Source organism: Chiroxiphia lanceolata, chromosome 1 (assembly GCF_009829145.1).
Source record: "Chiroxiphia lanceolata isolate bChiLan1 chromosome 1, bChiLan1.pri, whole genome shotgun sequence".
Classification (NCBI taxonomy): domain Eukaryota; kingdom Metazoa; phylum Chordata; class Aves; order Passeriformes; family Pipridae; genus Chiroxiphia; species Chiroxiphia lanceolata.
In genome coordinates, this window is record NC_045637.1 from 2137107 (window position 1) to 2150620 (window position 13514).

Sequence of the window (13514 nt, forward strand, 5' to 3'; positions counted from 1 at the left end):
TCCAAGGATCAGCCCTTTCCCAACACCAAACAGAGATTCCTGATTTATTGGATTCCTTTTCCACCACCTTTATCTCCCCCATTGCTCCAGGATTTAAACAGGAAAGGAAAAGGTTTCCTCTACCTGTTCTCATTTATTTCTGCAGCAAACAAACACCACAGGGATTTTTATCCCAACACTCCATCCACGGAAAATTCCACAAATTCTGTTCCACAGAACAACCAGAGTATTTTTTCTGTTATTTTTTAATTTTAAAGGTGAAGAAACCACCAAGTTCAGCCACAAATTCTGCACAACCCACAACATTTTCCCATTTCCATTTAGGACTTTCCTGGAGAGATCCAAAGGAATTTTATCCCTGCAATTCAATCCTATAATTTTGAAGCAATAACCTCTAAATTTACAACATAATCCCCCTCCTCCTCAGCCCTTAATTCAGCCACAAACTGGATTATTTATTCCCCCAACTCCCAGATTTCCCAGGTTTCCTAAACTCCGAGTCTCTTCCCATTTATTCCCCCAGTAAACAGACACCACAGGGATTTTTCCCAACACTCCATCCATGGAAAATTCCACAAATTCTGTTCCACAGAACAATCAGATTATTTTTGCTGTTATTTTTTAATTTTAGAGGTGAAGAAACCACCAAGTTCAGCCACAAATTCTGGACAATCCACGACTTTTTCCCACTTGCATTTAGGACTTTCCTAAAGAGATCCAAAGGAATTTTATCCAGGGAAAACAAGCCTATAATTTTGAAGCAATAACCTTTAAATTTACAGCATAACCCCCCTTCTCCTCAGCCCTTAATTCAGCCACAAACTGGATTATTTATTCCCACCCACTCCCATATTTCCCAGGTTTCCTAAACTCGGAGCCTCTTCCCATTTATTTCCCCAGCAAACAAACACTCTATCCATGGAAAATCCATGGGGATTTTTTTCCCAACGCTCCATCCATGGAAAATTCCACAAATTCTGTTCCATAGAACAACCAGAGTATTTTTGCTGTTATTTTTTAATTTTAAAGGGTGAAGAAACCACCAAGTTCAGCCACAAATTCTAGACAATCCACGACTTTTTCCCACTTGCATTTAGGACTTTCCTGGAAAGATCCAGAGGAATTTTATCCCTGCAATTCAAGCCTATAATTTTGAAGCAATAACCTTTAGATTTACGACACAACCCTCCTCCTCCTCAGCCCTTAATTCAGCCACAAACTGAATTATTTATTCCCCCCACTCACATACTTCCCGGGTTTCCTAAACCTGGAGCACCAGAATTCCCAGAAAATCACATTATTACTCAAGCTGCCAAGTGGATTTTGTGGGAGGGAGGGAATGTGGCCTCTCCAAAGGACATCAAACTGCTGAGCCAGCAAAAAAACTCCTAAAAAACAGGAGCCTCCTCAGAGCATTTCCCTGTCTGGATAATTAGGATTTGGGTTTTATCCTGGTTTTTTTTCCTCCCTCCTCTTCCCACAGCTCCAATTCCTGCTGTTTGCACCAAAACCAGGCTCGGGTTTATTTGCTGAGCCAGCACATTTCCCCTTGTTTTTTTTTGAAAAAAATCTAATTAAGGAGTTGCACAAGTTGGGATTTAATGGCTTTTTTTTTCCCCCCCTTAATTAAATAAAACAGAGATGAAGCAGTGGGAGAAAGGGGATGGAACTCAACTCCCCCCTGGAAGCTTTGCTGGCCTTACCCACCTGGAAAACACCAGTTTTTTTGGTGGATCAATTATTATTCCCTTTAATCATTCAAAGCCAGAAGTGGAAACTCATTTTTATTTTACGTAGGATTAAAAAAAAAAAAAAAATCAAAAAATTGGGAAAATATACCCAAAAATGTATTTAGGGGCAGTTTTATGGTATTTTTTGGCATTATTTCTTATATTACACACCTGCTCAGCCGTGATCCAATGTATTCCAGAAAAATGAAATAGAGACAAGAGATGCTGCAAAAGGTAATTTTGGGGTTAAAAAAATATATATAAAATAGCTGCAAAAAATGGTGTGATTGGACCAAAAACACTCCAAAGGGAAAGACATCCAGGAACTGGATCATGGTGGAGCAGCTGGAATCCAACAGCCTGGAAAGGTGACAGTGTTGGCACCATTCCATGAGATTCCAGAGAATCAGGGAGTGGTTTGAGTTGGAAGGGACCTTCAGGATCAGCTGGAGCAGAACAGAATTCCCAGAGAAGCTGTGGCTGCCCCAGCCCTGGAAGTGTCCAAGGCCAGGTTGGATGGGGCTTGGAACAATCTGGGATAGTGGAAAGTGTCCCTGTCCATGGCAAGTGTTGGATTCCATGGTCTTTCAGGTCCCTTCCAACCCAAACCATTCCAGGATTCTATGGAATCTGCATTTCTGGGATGGTGGCAACACTGTCACCTTTCCACGATGATCATCATCAGTGAGGAAGGGAAAGACAATCCCTGGATTTGCAGGTTCTGCTCTGCTGGAAGCACCAGGATGGGGATTTTTGGGAGGAAAACCAGGTTTGGATGGGATATCAGGAAAAGGGACATCAAGCCCTGGGAAAGGTAGCCCAGGGAAGTGGGGGAGGGACCATGCCTGGAGGGATTGGAATGATGTGGATGTGGTACTTGGGAACATGGAAAAGTGGTGGCCTTGGCTGTGCCAGGGAATGGTTGGATTCCAGGATCTCAAAGGGCTTTTCCAACATTCATGATTTTATAGGATGGTTTGGGTTGGAAGGGAGAGAAAAGATCATGGAATTCCAACTCCCTGCCATGGGCAGGGACACCTTCCACTAGCCCAGCTTGCTCCAACCTGGCCTTGGACACTTCCAGGGATGGGGCAGCCACAGCTTCACTGGGAATTCCATTCCAGACCCTCACCACCCTCCCAGCCAGGAATTCCTTCCCAATATCCCATCTAAAGCTCCCATGTTTCAGTTTGAAGCCATTCCCTGTGTCATGTCCCTCCATCTCTTGTCCCAAGTCCCTCTCCAGCTCTCCTGGAGCCCCTTTTAGGCCCTGGAAGGAGCTCCAAGGTTTCCCTGGATCCTTCTCTTCTCCAGGTTGGACATTCCCAGCTCTCCCAGCCTGGCTCCAGAACAGAGGAGCTCTAGCCCTTGGAGCATCTCTCTGTCCCCTATGGATTCACTCCAGCATTCCCAAATCCTTCTGCTGTTGTTCTCCAGGGCTGGAGGAAGCTCTGTAGGTGGTGGGGGGGGTGGCAGAGGGGTAGAATTGCCTTTAGGCCCTGGAAGGAGCTCCAAGGTTTCCCTGGATCCTTCCCTTCTCCAGGTGAACACCCCCAGCCTGTCTCCAGCCCTTGGAGCAACTCCACGACCTCCTCTGGACTGAATCCCACACATCCATATCCATGGGAACCACTTGCCGGATTATCAGGCAGGAATTTTGCACTCCCAGGTCCATCCCAGTTCAACGTTTCTTCCCATCATTCCATCTGCCCACATCCTGCTTTCCAACAGCCTTCCAGGACTTTCCAAGTACAATTTTTAATTAAAAGGCACCGAAGGGAGAGTGGGAATTTCGAGGAGGAATCACTCCAAGCCAAGGGGAAGGCCGAGCGAAACCCCAAGCGCGGCCACATCCAAGAGTGGATTATTCCTACGCCCAAACAGATTCCCAGGGGATTTTCAGGAGAGCAGGACTCACCTGAAGAGGTTTTCTGCTCCCGCCCTCATCCTCATCTCCTTGTTGATCTGCTGGTTGATCCGGGCCCGGCGATGTTGGAGTTTGCTCCGTTGGGTTTGGGCGAAGGGATCACAGCCCTGCTGGGAGAGAAGGGCAGGATCTCACCAAAACTTTCAAGTTTTGGGATGAAAAAGGGCACTTTAAGAGCCTGGAATCTTAATCCAACACCAAAATGCGCTGGAAAATCAGGTATTGGAGCATTTGATGTGAAATCAAAGCCCTGTGAGGACCTCGGGTCAGGCTCTCACTTCAGGACTTCTTGGGATCTCCACACATCTTGTTTTCCTCAGCTTTTATGGAGCTCCTGGGATTCCAGCACATCTGACCTCAGGAGGATTCCCAAAACATCATCCCTGCCTGGCATGGATCAGTATAAACATCATTCCAAGGTAAAACCCAACCCAGGCTGCAGCTGCTCCTGGATGTGAAAAACCATCCCAGAAATGATGTTATTCCGTGGATATCGGAGAAATCAGCTCCAGAATTAAATGCTCGGTCCAGGTTAAGCCCCAGCTGAAAGAAAACACCAACCCAAGTGTAAAATATGATATTCAAATCAAAATATAGATGGGGGAAGCCAAGAGTGAAGAAGGGACCGTGTCCACCCTCCAACAGCTTCTGTCCAAAGGATCCCAAAAGCTCTTCCTGCCCTAATTGGCAGCCAAAAGCTAAAAACCACAGCAGGAGTTCCCAAATTAAGCAGGGATGGATTTAAACCCAACTTATATAAGGGAATAAGGGGGAAAAAAACCCCCACCAAAACCCGTTTTTGGGTTATAAAAGGGATTTTCCTCCTTTAATTCCTCTTGGGACGGGAAGAATCGAGGTCAAGGTCAACCCTGGAAGGTCAGGAGAGAGAGGGGTTCTTCCAACCAGGCTTTGGGGTGCACCTGGGGACACCCAGGAGAGCGATTTGGGGCGGTTTTAAAGCTTTTTGGAAAGGAAAAGAGAGGACAGAACTCTTCCATAAATTGTGTGGGAGCCAGGAACAGCCCGGAATGGACGGGGTAAGTTCAGGAAGCCAGGAGAAGGAAAGCGGGTGGTGGGGTCAACCAAGGTGTGGCCAGAGCTGGAGTTCATCACAAAGCAGGGGCAGGAGTTGGACTTGCTGAGTTGGAAGGGATTTGCAGGATCATCCCATTCCATGGTTTTATTGTAGGAAAACCCTTGAAGCCCAGAAAACACCGGGAAAATCCCGATGGGTTGGACCCTCAGCAGAGAGAGGTGATGGGGGCACCAAAGTCCTCAGCCAGGGTTTCCATGAGGGAAAAAAGAGGCTGGAAGAGCCTTTCCAGAGGAAAGAAAGACAAATAAAGCTCCTTGGAAAGCCATCAAGGGTTCTCCCAACCCTTATCCCATGGAATGAAGAAGGATTCTGCCAACCCTCATCCCATGGAATGACTAAGGATTCTCCCAACATTCATCCCATGGAATGACTAAGGATTCTCCCAACATTCATCCCATGGAATGACTAAGGATTCTCCCAACATTCATCCCATGGAATGACTAAGGATTCTCCCAACATTCATCCCATGGAATGACTAAGGATTCTCCCAACATTCATCCCATGGAATGACTAAGGATTCTCCCAACATTCATCCCATGGAATGACTAAGGATTCTCCCAACATTCATCCCATGGAATGACTAAGGATTCTCCCAACATTCATCCCATGGAATGACTAAGGATGTTGTGGTTCTCCCAAAGCTTATCCCATGGAATGACTAAGGTTGTTGTTCACTCCCAGCTCAGGAGGACCCACCTGGGCTGTTAAACCAGGCAATTCCCACTAGGATCTGGTTCTGGAAGCAAGTCCTCAGGGGATGGATGTTTGCTCCGAGTGGCCTTTGCACTTCCCATCAAGGAGAGGGAGCCTGGATTGCTCCAGAGCGATGGGACACACCCAGAGAGAGTCATTTGTGCCCAAAGGAGGCCTCCCCTCCCAGCTTTCCCGGGATAAACTGAATCACCTGGAGCAGGAAGTGGAGGCCAACAAGTCCAAAGGGCAAATCCAAGCACAAAGAGACTCGTTTGTGCTCTTTTGTTTCCAGGAGAGGAGCAATAACTGGAAGCAGGAGAGGGAAAAGCAAAGCTGAAGGGGATTAAGGGATCAAAGGAGGGAAAACAAAATCCTTGGATGTGCTGCTGAAGTTATAAGGAAGAGAGAAATGGAGTTGCTTGAGGTGCTGCTGTATCCTTGTCCAGAGGATCAGGAACGTGCTGGGGAAAGGCAGGCACGGATCTCTCCAGAGAAATGGGGAAGGGGATGGAAGTTGGGAATTAAGTGACAGCCCTGATACTGCAGGGAAAGCTCCTGGAGGTGCTGGGAGAGCATGGAGCAAGCTGGGATATCTCCTGGAGGTACTGGGAGAGTATGGAGCAAGTTGGGATATCTCCAAGAGCAGCTTTAGCCACAAAACAGCCACCACCAGGATTCCTGACAGTGAGAGAAGGAAAATTCCCATGGAGGAGCCAAAGGAGTTTAATTCACACCGGAGAGATCCATAAAATGTCCCGGGGAGATGAGTCCTCACCTGGTGCTGCCCCAAACTCTCCCCCCATTCCCACCTCCGTGGAGGCAACCTGCACATTCCCAGAGGTAGGGAAGTTGAGGGAAAAAGGGGAGCAGGACACCAGCCAGGTGGGAACACAAAGATCTGGAGACCCTTCGTGCCAGGCAGTGGAATAGGGAAGGGATGAATCCTGGAATGGGTTGGGAGAAGGGACCTGAAAGATCATCCAGTTCCAAGCCCTTTCCGTGGGCAGGGATATCCTTCACTATTCCCACGTTGCTCCAACCTGGCCTTGGACACTTACAGGGATGGGGCAGCCACAGCTTCTCTGGGAATTCCATTCCAGACCCTCACCACCCTCCCGGCCAGGAATTGCTTCCCAATATCCCATCTAAAGCTCCCATGTTTCAGTTTGAAGCCATTCCCTGTGTCCTGTCCCTCCATCCCTTGTCCCCAGTCCCTCTCCAGCTCTCCTGGAACTCCTTTAGGCCCTGGAAGGGGCTCTCAGGTCTCCCTGGATCCTTCCCTTCTCCAAGCTGGACATTCCCAGATCTCCCAGCCTGGCTCCAGAGGTTCTCCAGCACCTCCATGGCCTCCTCTGGACTCGCTCCAGCAACTCCACATCCCTCTGATATTGGGGAATTCTGAGCTGGATCACAATCCATGACCCCACCGAACACAAATTCCCTCCTCACAACCTCAACCCTGCAAGGTTTTCCCAGGAAAAACACTTCCAGTATCTCCCACTCCCAAAAAATGCTCCGGTATTTCCTTACAGCAGCAACAATGTTCCCTAACACAGAGTTTTATCCTTAAAAAACACCCCAAAAAACCGGATTTTTCCAAGTGCAGCAGCTGGAAAAGGTGCCTTGGGAAGAGGAGAACTCTCAGCACCTGTTTTATTCCCAGATCCAGTCAGTCTCGGAGGGGTTTGGGCAGTGGGAGCTCTCAGCTGGAATTATTAATTATCCCTCTTTTTAATCCTCAAGTTTTGGAGTCAGCTCAGCACGGGAGAAGTGGCCAAACCACCCACATTATCCCATGGGATAGAGAGCAAAACAAAAGCCGGGAAAAGCCACTCCACGCACAAAACCAGGCTGGAAAATCCTCCTTTTTTCGAGGATTATCCATAATTCCCGCTGAAGGAATTCAGAGGGGCTGTTAGGAGACAAGCAGCAGGGCCCAAAAAGTGGGAAAATTCTATTTTATGCATCAAATTCCCCCCTCTCACGGAATTAATCTCAGGAAAAAGCCCCCGCTCCAAGCTGGTAAAATAAAACCTCTCAAAGCTTTTATTGAGAATATGGTTACATCACACAGCCCTTTGACAAAAGAGAGGAGGATTAAGGAATTAAATTTCCCAACCAGTTGGCTCAGGAACTCAACAGGAGGAAGGAAAAATAAAATTAGAGGGGGGGGGGGATGGGAATAAAAAAAAATATGGGGGGTCGGGAAGTGTTTAAACAGCAAAAAACGCCATAAAAATCGGATTTTAGGAGGGTAAAAATTGGATTTTAGGAGGGTAAAAACGCTCTGGGGAGGTTGGGAGGGAGCCTAAAAAGCAGGGCAAAGGGCCAGCAGGAAACAGGTGGATTAAATCTTCCCTCCCAGGACATAAAAAGCAGGAAAAAAAATATAAAAATCCCTTTTTCAGCAGTTTTTCCCGTAAGGGAGAAAACAAGGGGTGGCCCCATCCAGAGCTCAGCTGGAAAAGGGGGGATTGAGGGGGATTTTTAAATAAGAATAATAAATATTAATTAATAGGGAGTCTAAGGACGTGTTTTGGTGGTTTAATTACAATTGTTATCGTGTTTTGACAGGTGGTGCTGATCCCGCTCCAAAGGTTTGGAATCTTTTCCATGTTGTTCTTTGGGCTCCGGACCCAAACAAGGGGAAATAAATCCCTCATGTAAGGAAAAGAGAAAAAATATGGGAATAAAAAGCCCGTAAGGTTCTGCTGCTGGAAACAGAAAAAATTTGGGAAAAAAGCTTTATTTATTCCTGCTAATGGAAACAGAAGAAATTTGGGAAAAATCTCACAACTGCTGATGGGAATAAAATTGGGATAAATATCTCACAACTTCCTGCTAATGGAAACAGGATAAAGTTGGGAAAAACCCTTTATTTATTCCTGCTAATGGGAACAGAATAAATTGGGGGAAAATCCCACAAGCTCCTGCTACTGGAAAGAGAATAAATTGGGAAAAAAGCCCCACAACTGCTAATGGGAACAGAATAAATTTGGGATAAAATCCCACAACTTCCTGCAACTGGAAACAGAATAAATTGGGAAAAAACCCCACAACCTCAACAAAAGAAATTTGGGAAAAAAATCCTACAAATTCCTGCTAAAGGAAACAGAATAAATTAGGAAAAAAGCCCCACAACTGATAACAGAAACAGAAAAAAATTGGGATAAAAATCCCACAACCTCCTGCTAATGGGAACAGGATAAAGTTGGGAAAAAAGCTTTATTTATTCCTGCTAATGGAAACAGAATAAATTGGGGAAAAATCCCACAACTGCTAAAGGAAGTAGAATAAATTTGGGAAAAAAGCCCCACAACTTCCTGAAAATGGAAACAGAATAAATTGGGAAAAAAAGCCCCACAACTGTTAATGGAAACAGAATAAATTTGGGATAAAATCCCACAACTTCCTGCTAATGGAAACAGGATAAAGTTGGGAAAAACCCTTTATTTATTCCTGTTAATGGGAACAGAATAAATTGGGGGAAAATCCTACAAGCTCCTGCTAATGGAAACAGGATAAATTTGGGGAAAATCCCATAACTGCTAATGGAAGCAGAATAAATTGGGAAAAAATCCCACAACTGCCAACAGAAACAGAATAAATTTGGGAAAAATCCCACAACTGCTACCGGAAAGAGAATAAATTTGGGATAAAATCCCACAAGCTCCTGCAAATGGAAACAGAATAAATTGGGAAAAAAGCCTCACAACTGCTAATGGAAGCAGAATAAAATTGGGATAAAATCCCACAACTTCCTGCAACTGGAACAGGATAAATTTGGGGAAAAAAAGCCCCACAACTGCTAATGGAAACAGAATAAAATTGGGATAAAATCCCACAACCTCCTGCTAATGGAAACAGGAAAAAGTTAGGAAAAAAACCTTTATTTATTCCTGCTAATGGGAACAGAATAAATTTGGGAAAAATCCCACAACTGCTACCAGAAACAGAATAAAAGGATAAACTGGGGAAAACTCCACAACCTCCTGCTGATGGAAATAGAATAAATTAGGAAAAATGCCTCACAACTGCTAATGGGAATAAAATTGGGATAAAAATCCCACAACCTCTTGCTAATGGGGAACAGAATAAATTGGGGCAAACCCTTTATTTATTCTGCTAATGGGAACAGAATAAATTGGGGAAAAAATCCCACAACTGCTAACAGAAACAGAATAAATTTGGGATAAAACCCCCCAAGCTCCTGCAAATGGAAACAGGACAAATTTGGGGAAAACCCCTTTATTTCTTCCTGTTGATCTTCCCCTCCAAGCAGCAGCTGCTCCTTAAGGCCCGGCCCTAAACCCTGACCTGGTTTCGGGGTTGCAACCTCGGGAGCTTCCAAGGTGAGACCAGGATCGAGTGACCCGGGATGGGATTGATCCCTGAGCAAATCCCAACCCTCCCTCCGGGAAAAAAATCCCCTCCCCAGCCTGGCTGAGGGATCTTTTCTGATTATTGGGTTTTTTTTAGGGAGTTTCAGGTGTTGAGGGTTGTTTTTTTGCTCTGCTAAAGGACAAGTTTTGGGAATTACAGATTTGCAAGAGGGTTTAGTTTAGGTTTTAGTTTGGGGGTCTGAGGTTCAGTTTAGGCTTTAGTTTGGGGGTCTGAGGTTCAGTTTAGGGTTTGGAGGTTCAATTTAGGGTTTAGTTTGGGGTTCTGAGGGTCAGTTTAGGCTTTAGTTTGGGGGTCTGAGGTTCAGTTTAGGCTTTAGTTTGGGGGTCTGAGGGTCAGTTTAGGCTTTAGTTTAGGGTTTGGAGGTTCAGTTTAGGCTTTAGTTTGGGGGTCTGAGGGTCAGTTTAGGCTTTAGTTTGGGGCTCCGAGGGTCAGTTTAGGGTTTGGAGGTTCAGTTTAGGGTTTAGTTTGGGGCTCTGAGGGTCAGTTTTGGCTTTAGTTTGGGGCTCCGAGGGTCAGTTTAGGCTTTAGTTTGGGGCTCTGAGGGTCAGTTTAGGCTTTAGTTTGGGGCTCCGAGGGTCAGTTTAGGCTTTAGTTTGGGGCTCCGAGGGTCAGTTTAGGCTTCAGTTTGGGGCTCTGAGGGTCAGTTTAGGCTTCAGTTTGGGGCTCTGAGGGTCAGTTTAGGCTTCAGTTTGGGGCTCTGAGGGTCAGCTTAGGCTTTAGTTTGGGGCTCTGAGGGTCAGTTTAGGGTTCAGTTTGGGGCTCTGAGGGTCAGTTTAGGGTTCAGTTTGGGGCTCTGAGGGTCAGTTTAGGGTTCAGTTTGGGGCTCTGAGGGTCAGTTTAGGCTTTAGTTTGGGGCTCTGAGGGTTCTGAGGTTCAGTTTAGGCTTTAGTTCAGGGGTCTGAGGTTCAGTTTAGGGTTTAGTTTGGGGCTCTGAGATTCAGTTTAGGCTTTAGTTTGGGGTCCTGAGGTTCAGTTTAGGGTTTAGTTTGGGCGTCTGAGGTTTAGTTCAGGGTTTAATTTGGGGTTTTACAGAGTTCCTGCAGGTTTCTTCCTTTGCCTCTCAGGGAACAAAACTAACACTGAAATCGCCCCAAAAATCAGCACTGATCCAGGTTTTCCTGCAATTCCAAAGCCCCTTGGAGTTCAGGGGTGGCTGTTGATGCCCAGGGGATGACAGGGATTGGGGTTGGTGGCACCCTGAGGACAATCCCCATGAATTTCACCCCCCTGTCATTAATTAAACAAGTTTAATGAGCAGATCTGCTGAGCCCATCTCACACCCACAGCCGGACTTTCCCGGGAGGGTAATTCCTGAGGGAAAATATCCCAGGAAGCAACACCTTGGCCAGCACCTCCAAGAGTCAGAGGAGGGATGGGCACCACCCGGCTGGACCAACTTCCTGTGGGCAGGAAGGAGGAAAAAACCCCAAAATCCGGTAGAATTTGGTTCAAAGCAGCCACTGGGAAGTCGTGGATGGAGCCAGAGGAGGGAGATGGGATCCGGGAGCGGAGTTTAGGGATGAGGAGCTGGGAGAGAGCGTTGTGTGGGTCTCTTCCACCCCCAAATCCCCCCTGAAGCCCTTCCTGATGTGTCAGGCCAGGAGGCACTTGCACCCCAAAAATGGGCACTCCCGATATTCCATCGGGGAATAACGACAGGGAAGAAAACTGATGGGAAACAGACCCCAAAATTAACATTTATCCAGGTTTTCTTGCAATTCCAAAGCCTCTTCGAGCCCAGGGTGGGTGTTGATGCCCAGAGGATGGCAGGATTGGGGTGGGTGGCACCTTGAGGACAAGCCCCGTGAATTTCACCCCCCTGTCACTAATCAATTATTGTAGACCCATTATTAATTATTCTGTTGGCTCCCAGGGGACAAAACTAATGGGAAACACAAGGAAATAGCCCCAAAATTAACATTTGTCCAGGTTTTCTTGCGACTCTAAAGCCTCTTTGAGCCCAGCAGTGGGTGTTGATGCCCAGAGGATGGTCCCTGGTTTTCATGGATCACACAGGGACACCAAACCGGTGTCATGGATCCCATGGGAACACCAAACTGGCCCCATGGATCCCACAAGGACACCAAATTGGTCTCTTGGATCCCATGGGAACACCAAACTGGCCCCATGGATCCCACAAGGACACCAAATTGGTCTCTTGGATCCCACAGGGACACCAAACCGGCCCCCACAGGGACACGAAACCACCTCCATGGATCCCATGGGGACACCAAACCAGCCCCATGGATCCCATGGGGACACCAAACCAGCCCCATGGATCCCATGGGGACACCAAACCAGCCCCATGGATCCCATGGGGACACCAAACCAGCCCCATGGATCCCATGGGGACACCAAACCAGCCCCATGGATCCCATGGGGACACCAAACCAGCCCCATGGATCCCATGGGGACACCAAACCAGCCCCATGGATCCCATGGGGACACCAAACCCGCCCCCTGGATCCACCCCTGGCACCCCCCAGCCTCACCTTCCGAGTGCTGCCGCTCTTGGGGCCGTGCAGGAGGATGAGGCCACTGTCCCTGTCCCCTTTCCTGGGGCCATCCAGGTTCTCCTCCTCAGGGGGCATCATCTCCAGGGATGCAGCATCCACAGGGTGGGTGGAGGGCTGACCCACAGCTAGGGGCTCCTCTTGACCCCACAGTGCGGTTTGGGGGCTCCTCTTGACCCCACAGTGCGGTTTGGGGCTCAGTGACCCTTCCTTGGGCTGCTCTGGTTGTCCCGGACTAGCCCCCAGTCCCGTCCTAGGTTTAGGAGGGGGCTTAAACCCCCTCTAATCCCTGCTCTGTTCTGCTGGAAAGCCCCCTGCACTTCACATCTGGCCAGATGTGAGCCCCCAGCCCCTGCAGAGCTATCCCAGGGAAAGGCGGGACATAAACCCCACAGACCCCCCTTTTAAAGCTACCCCAGATGGGGGGGGGGGGGAAGTTAAACCCCCCCAAACCCCCTTGCAGAGCTACCCTAAATATGGGGTTAAACTCCTCTTGCAAGAGCTGCCCTGAATATTGGGGGGGATTTAAACTCCTCTTGCAAGAGCTGCCCTAAATAGGGAGGGTGTTTAAACCTCTCCAAACCCCCTTGTAGAGCTACCCTCAATATGGGGGGGGTGGTCTTTAAACTCCCAAAAACTCTCCTTTCAGAGCTAACCCAGATAGGGGAAAACCCCAAAACCCCCCTAAATGGGGGGAGAGGATTCAAACCCCCACTAACTCCCTTTTCAGAGCTACCCCAGCTCGGGAGGGGGGTTAAAGTCTCTCAAACCCTCCTTATAGAACTGCCCGAAATGGGAGGGGGATGTTAAACCCCCCCAAACCTCCCTGCAGAACGACCCTAAATGGGGGGAAAAGGTTCAAACCCCCAATAACTCCGTTTTCAGAGCTTCCTCAGCTGCCGTTGGGGGGTTAAACCCCCCTCCCCTTGCAGAGCGACCCCAAAAAACGAGGGTGTTTAAACGCCCAATAACTCCCCTTACAGAGCTACCCCAGCTGCGGAGGGGGGTTAAACCCCCCAAGACCCACCTTGCAGAGCTCTCTAGAGGGGTTAAACCCCCTCCCCTTACAGAACCATCCCAAAAGGAGGGTGGGAACCCCCCGAAACCCCCCTTTCTAGAGATGCTCCAGCCACGGGGACCCCCCCCCCCCA

At 47.9% G+C, this 13514-nt stretch overlaps 2 protein-coding genes across 2 annotated transcripts in view; both read right to left on the bottom strand.

Moving 5' to 3' along the window:
• Positions 1-12505, bottom strand: part of LOC116789684 (rhophilin-1-like) — a 37134-nt gene extending 24629 nt beyond the window's left edge. The window contains 2 exon segments of the mRNA XM_032693804.1: positions 3649-3764; positions 12343-12505. Coding sequence (XP_032549695.1) covers positions 3649-3764; positions 12343-12444 — 218 coding nt within the window. The 5' untranslated portion in view covers positions 12445-12505.
• The window catches only part of LOC116789429 (rhophilin-1-like), a 146441-nt gene that overhangs the window by 132733 nt on the left and 194 nt on the right, over positions 1-13514 (bottom strand). The window contains exon 2 of the mRNA XM_032693322.1: positions 12498-12598. The gene's annotated coding sequence lies outside the window, so the exon portion shown is untranslated. The remainder of the gene's footprint in view (positions 1-12497; positions 12599-13514) is intronic.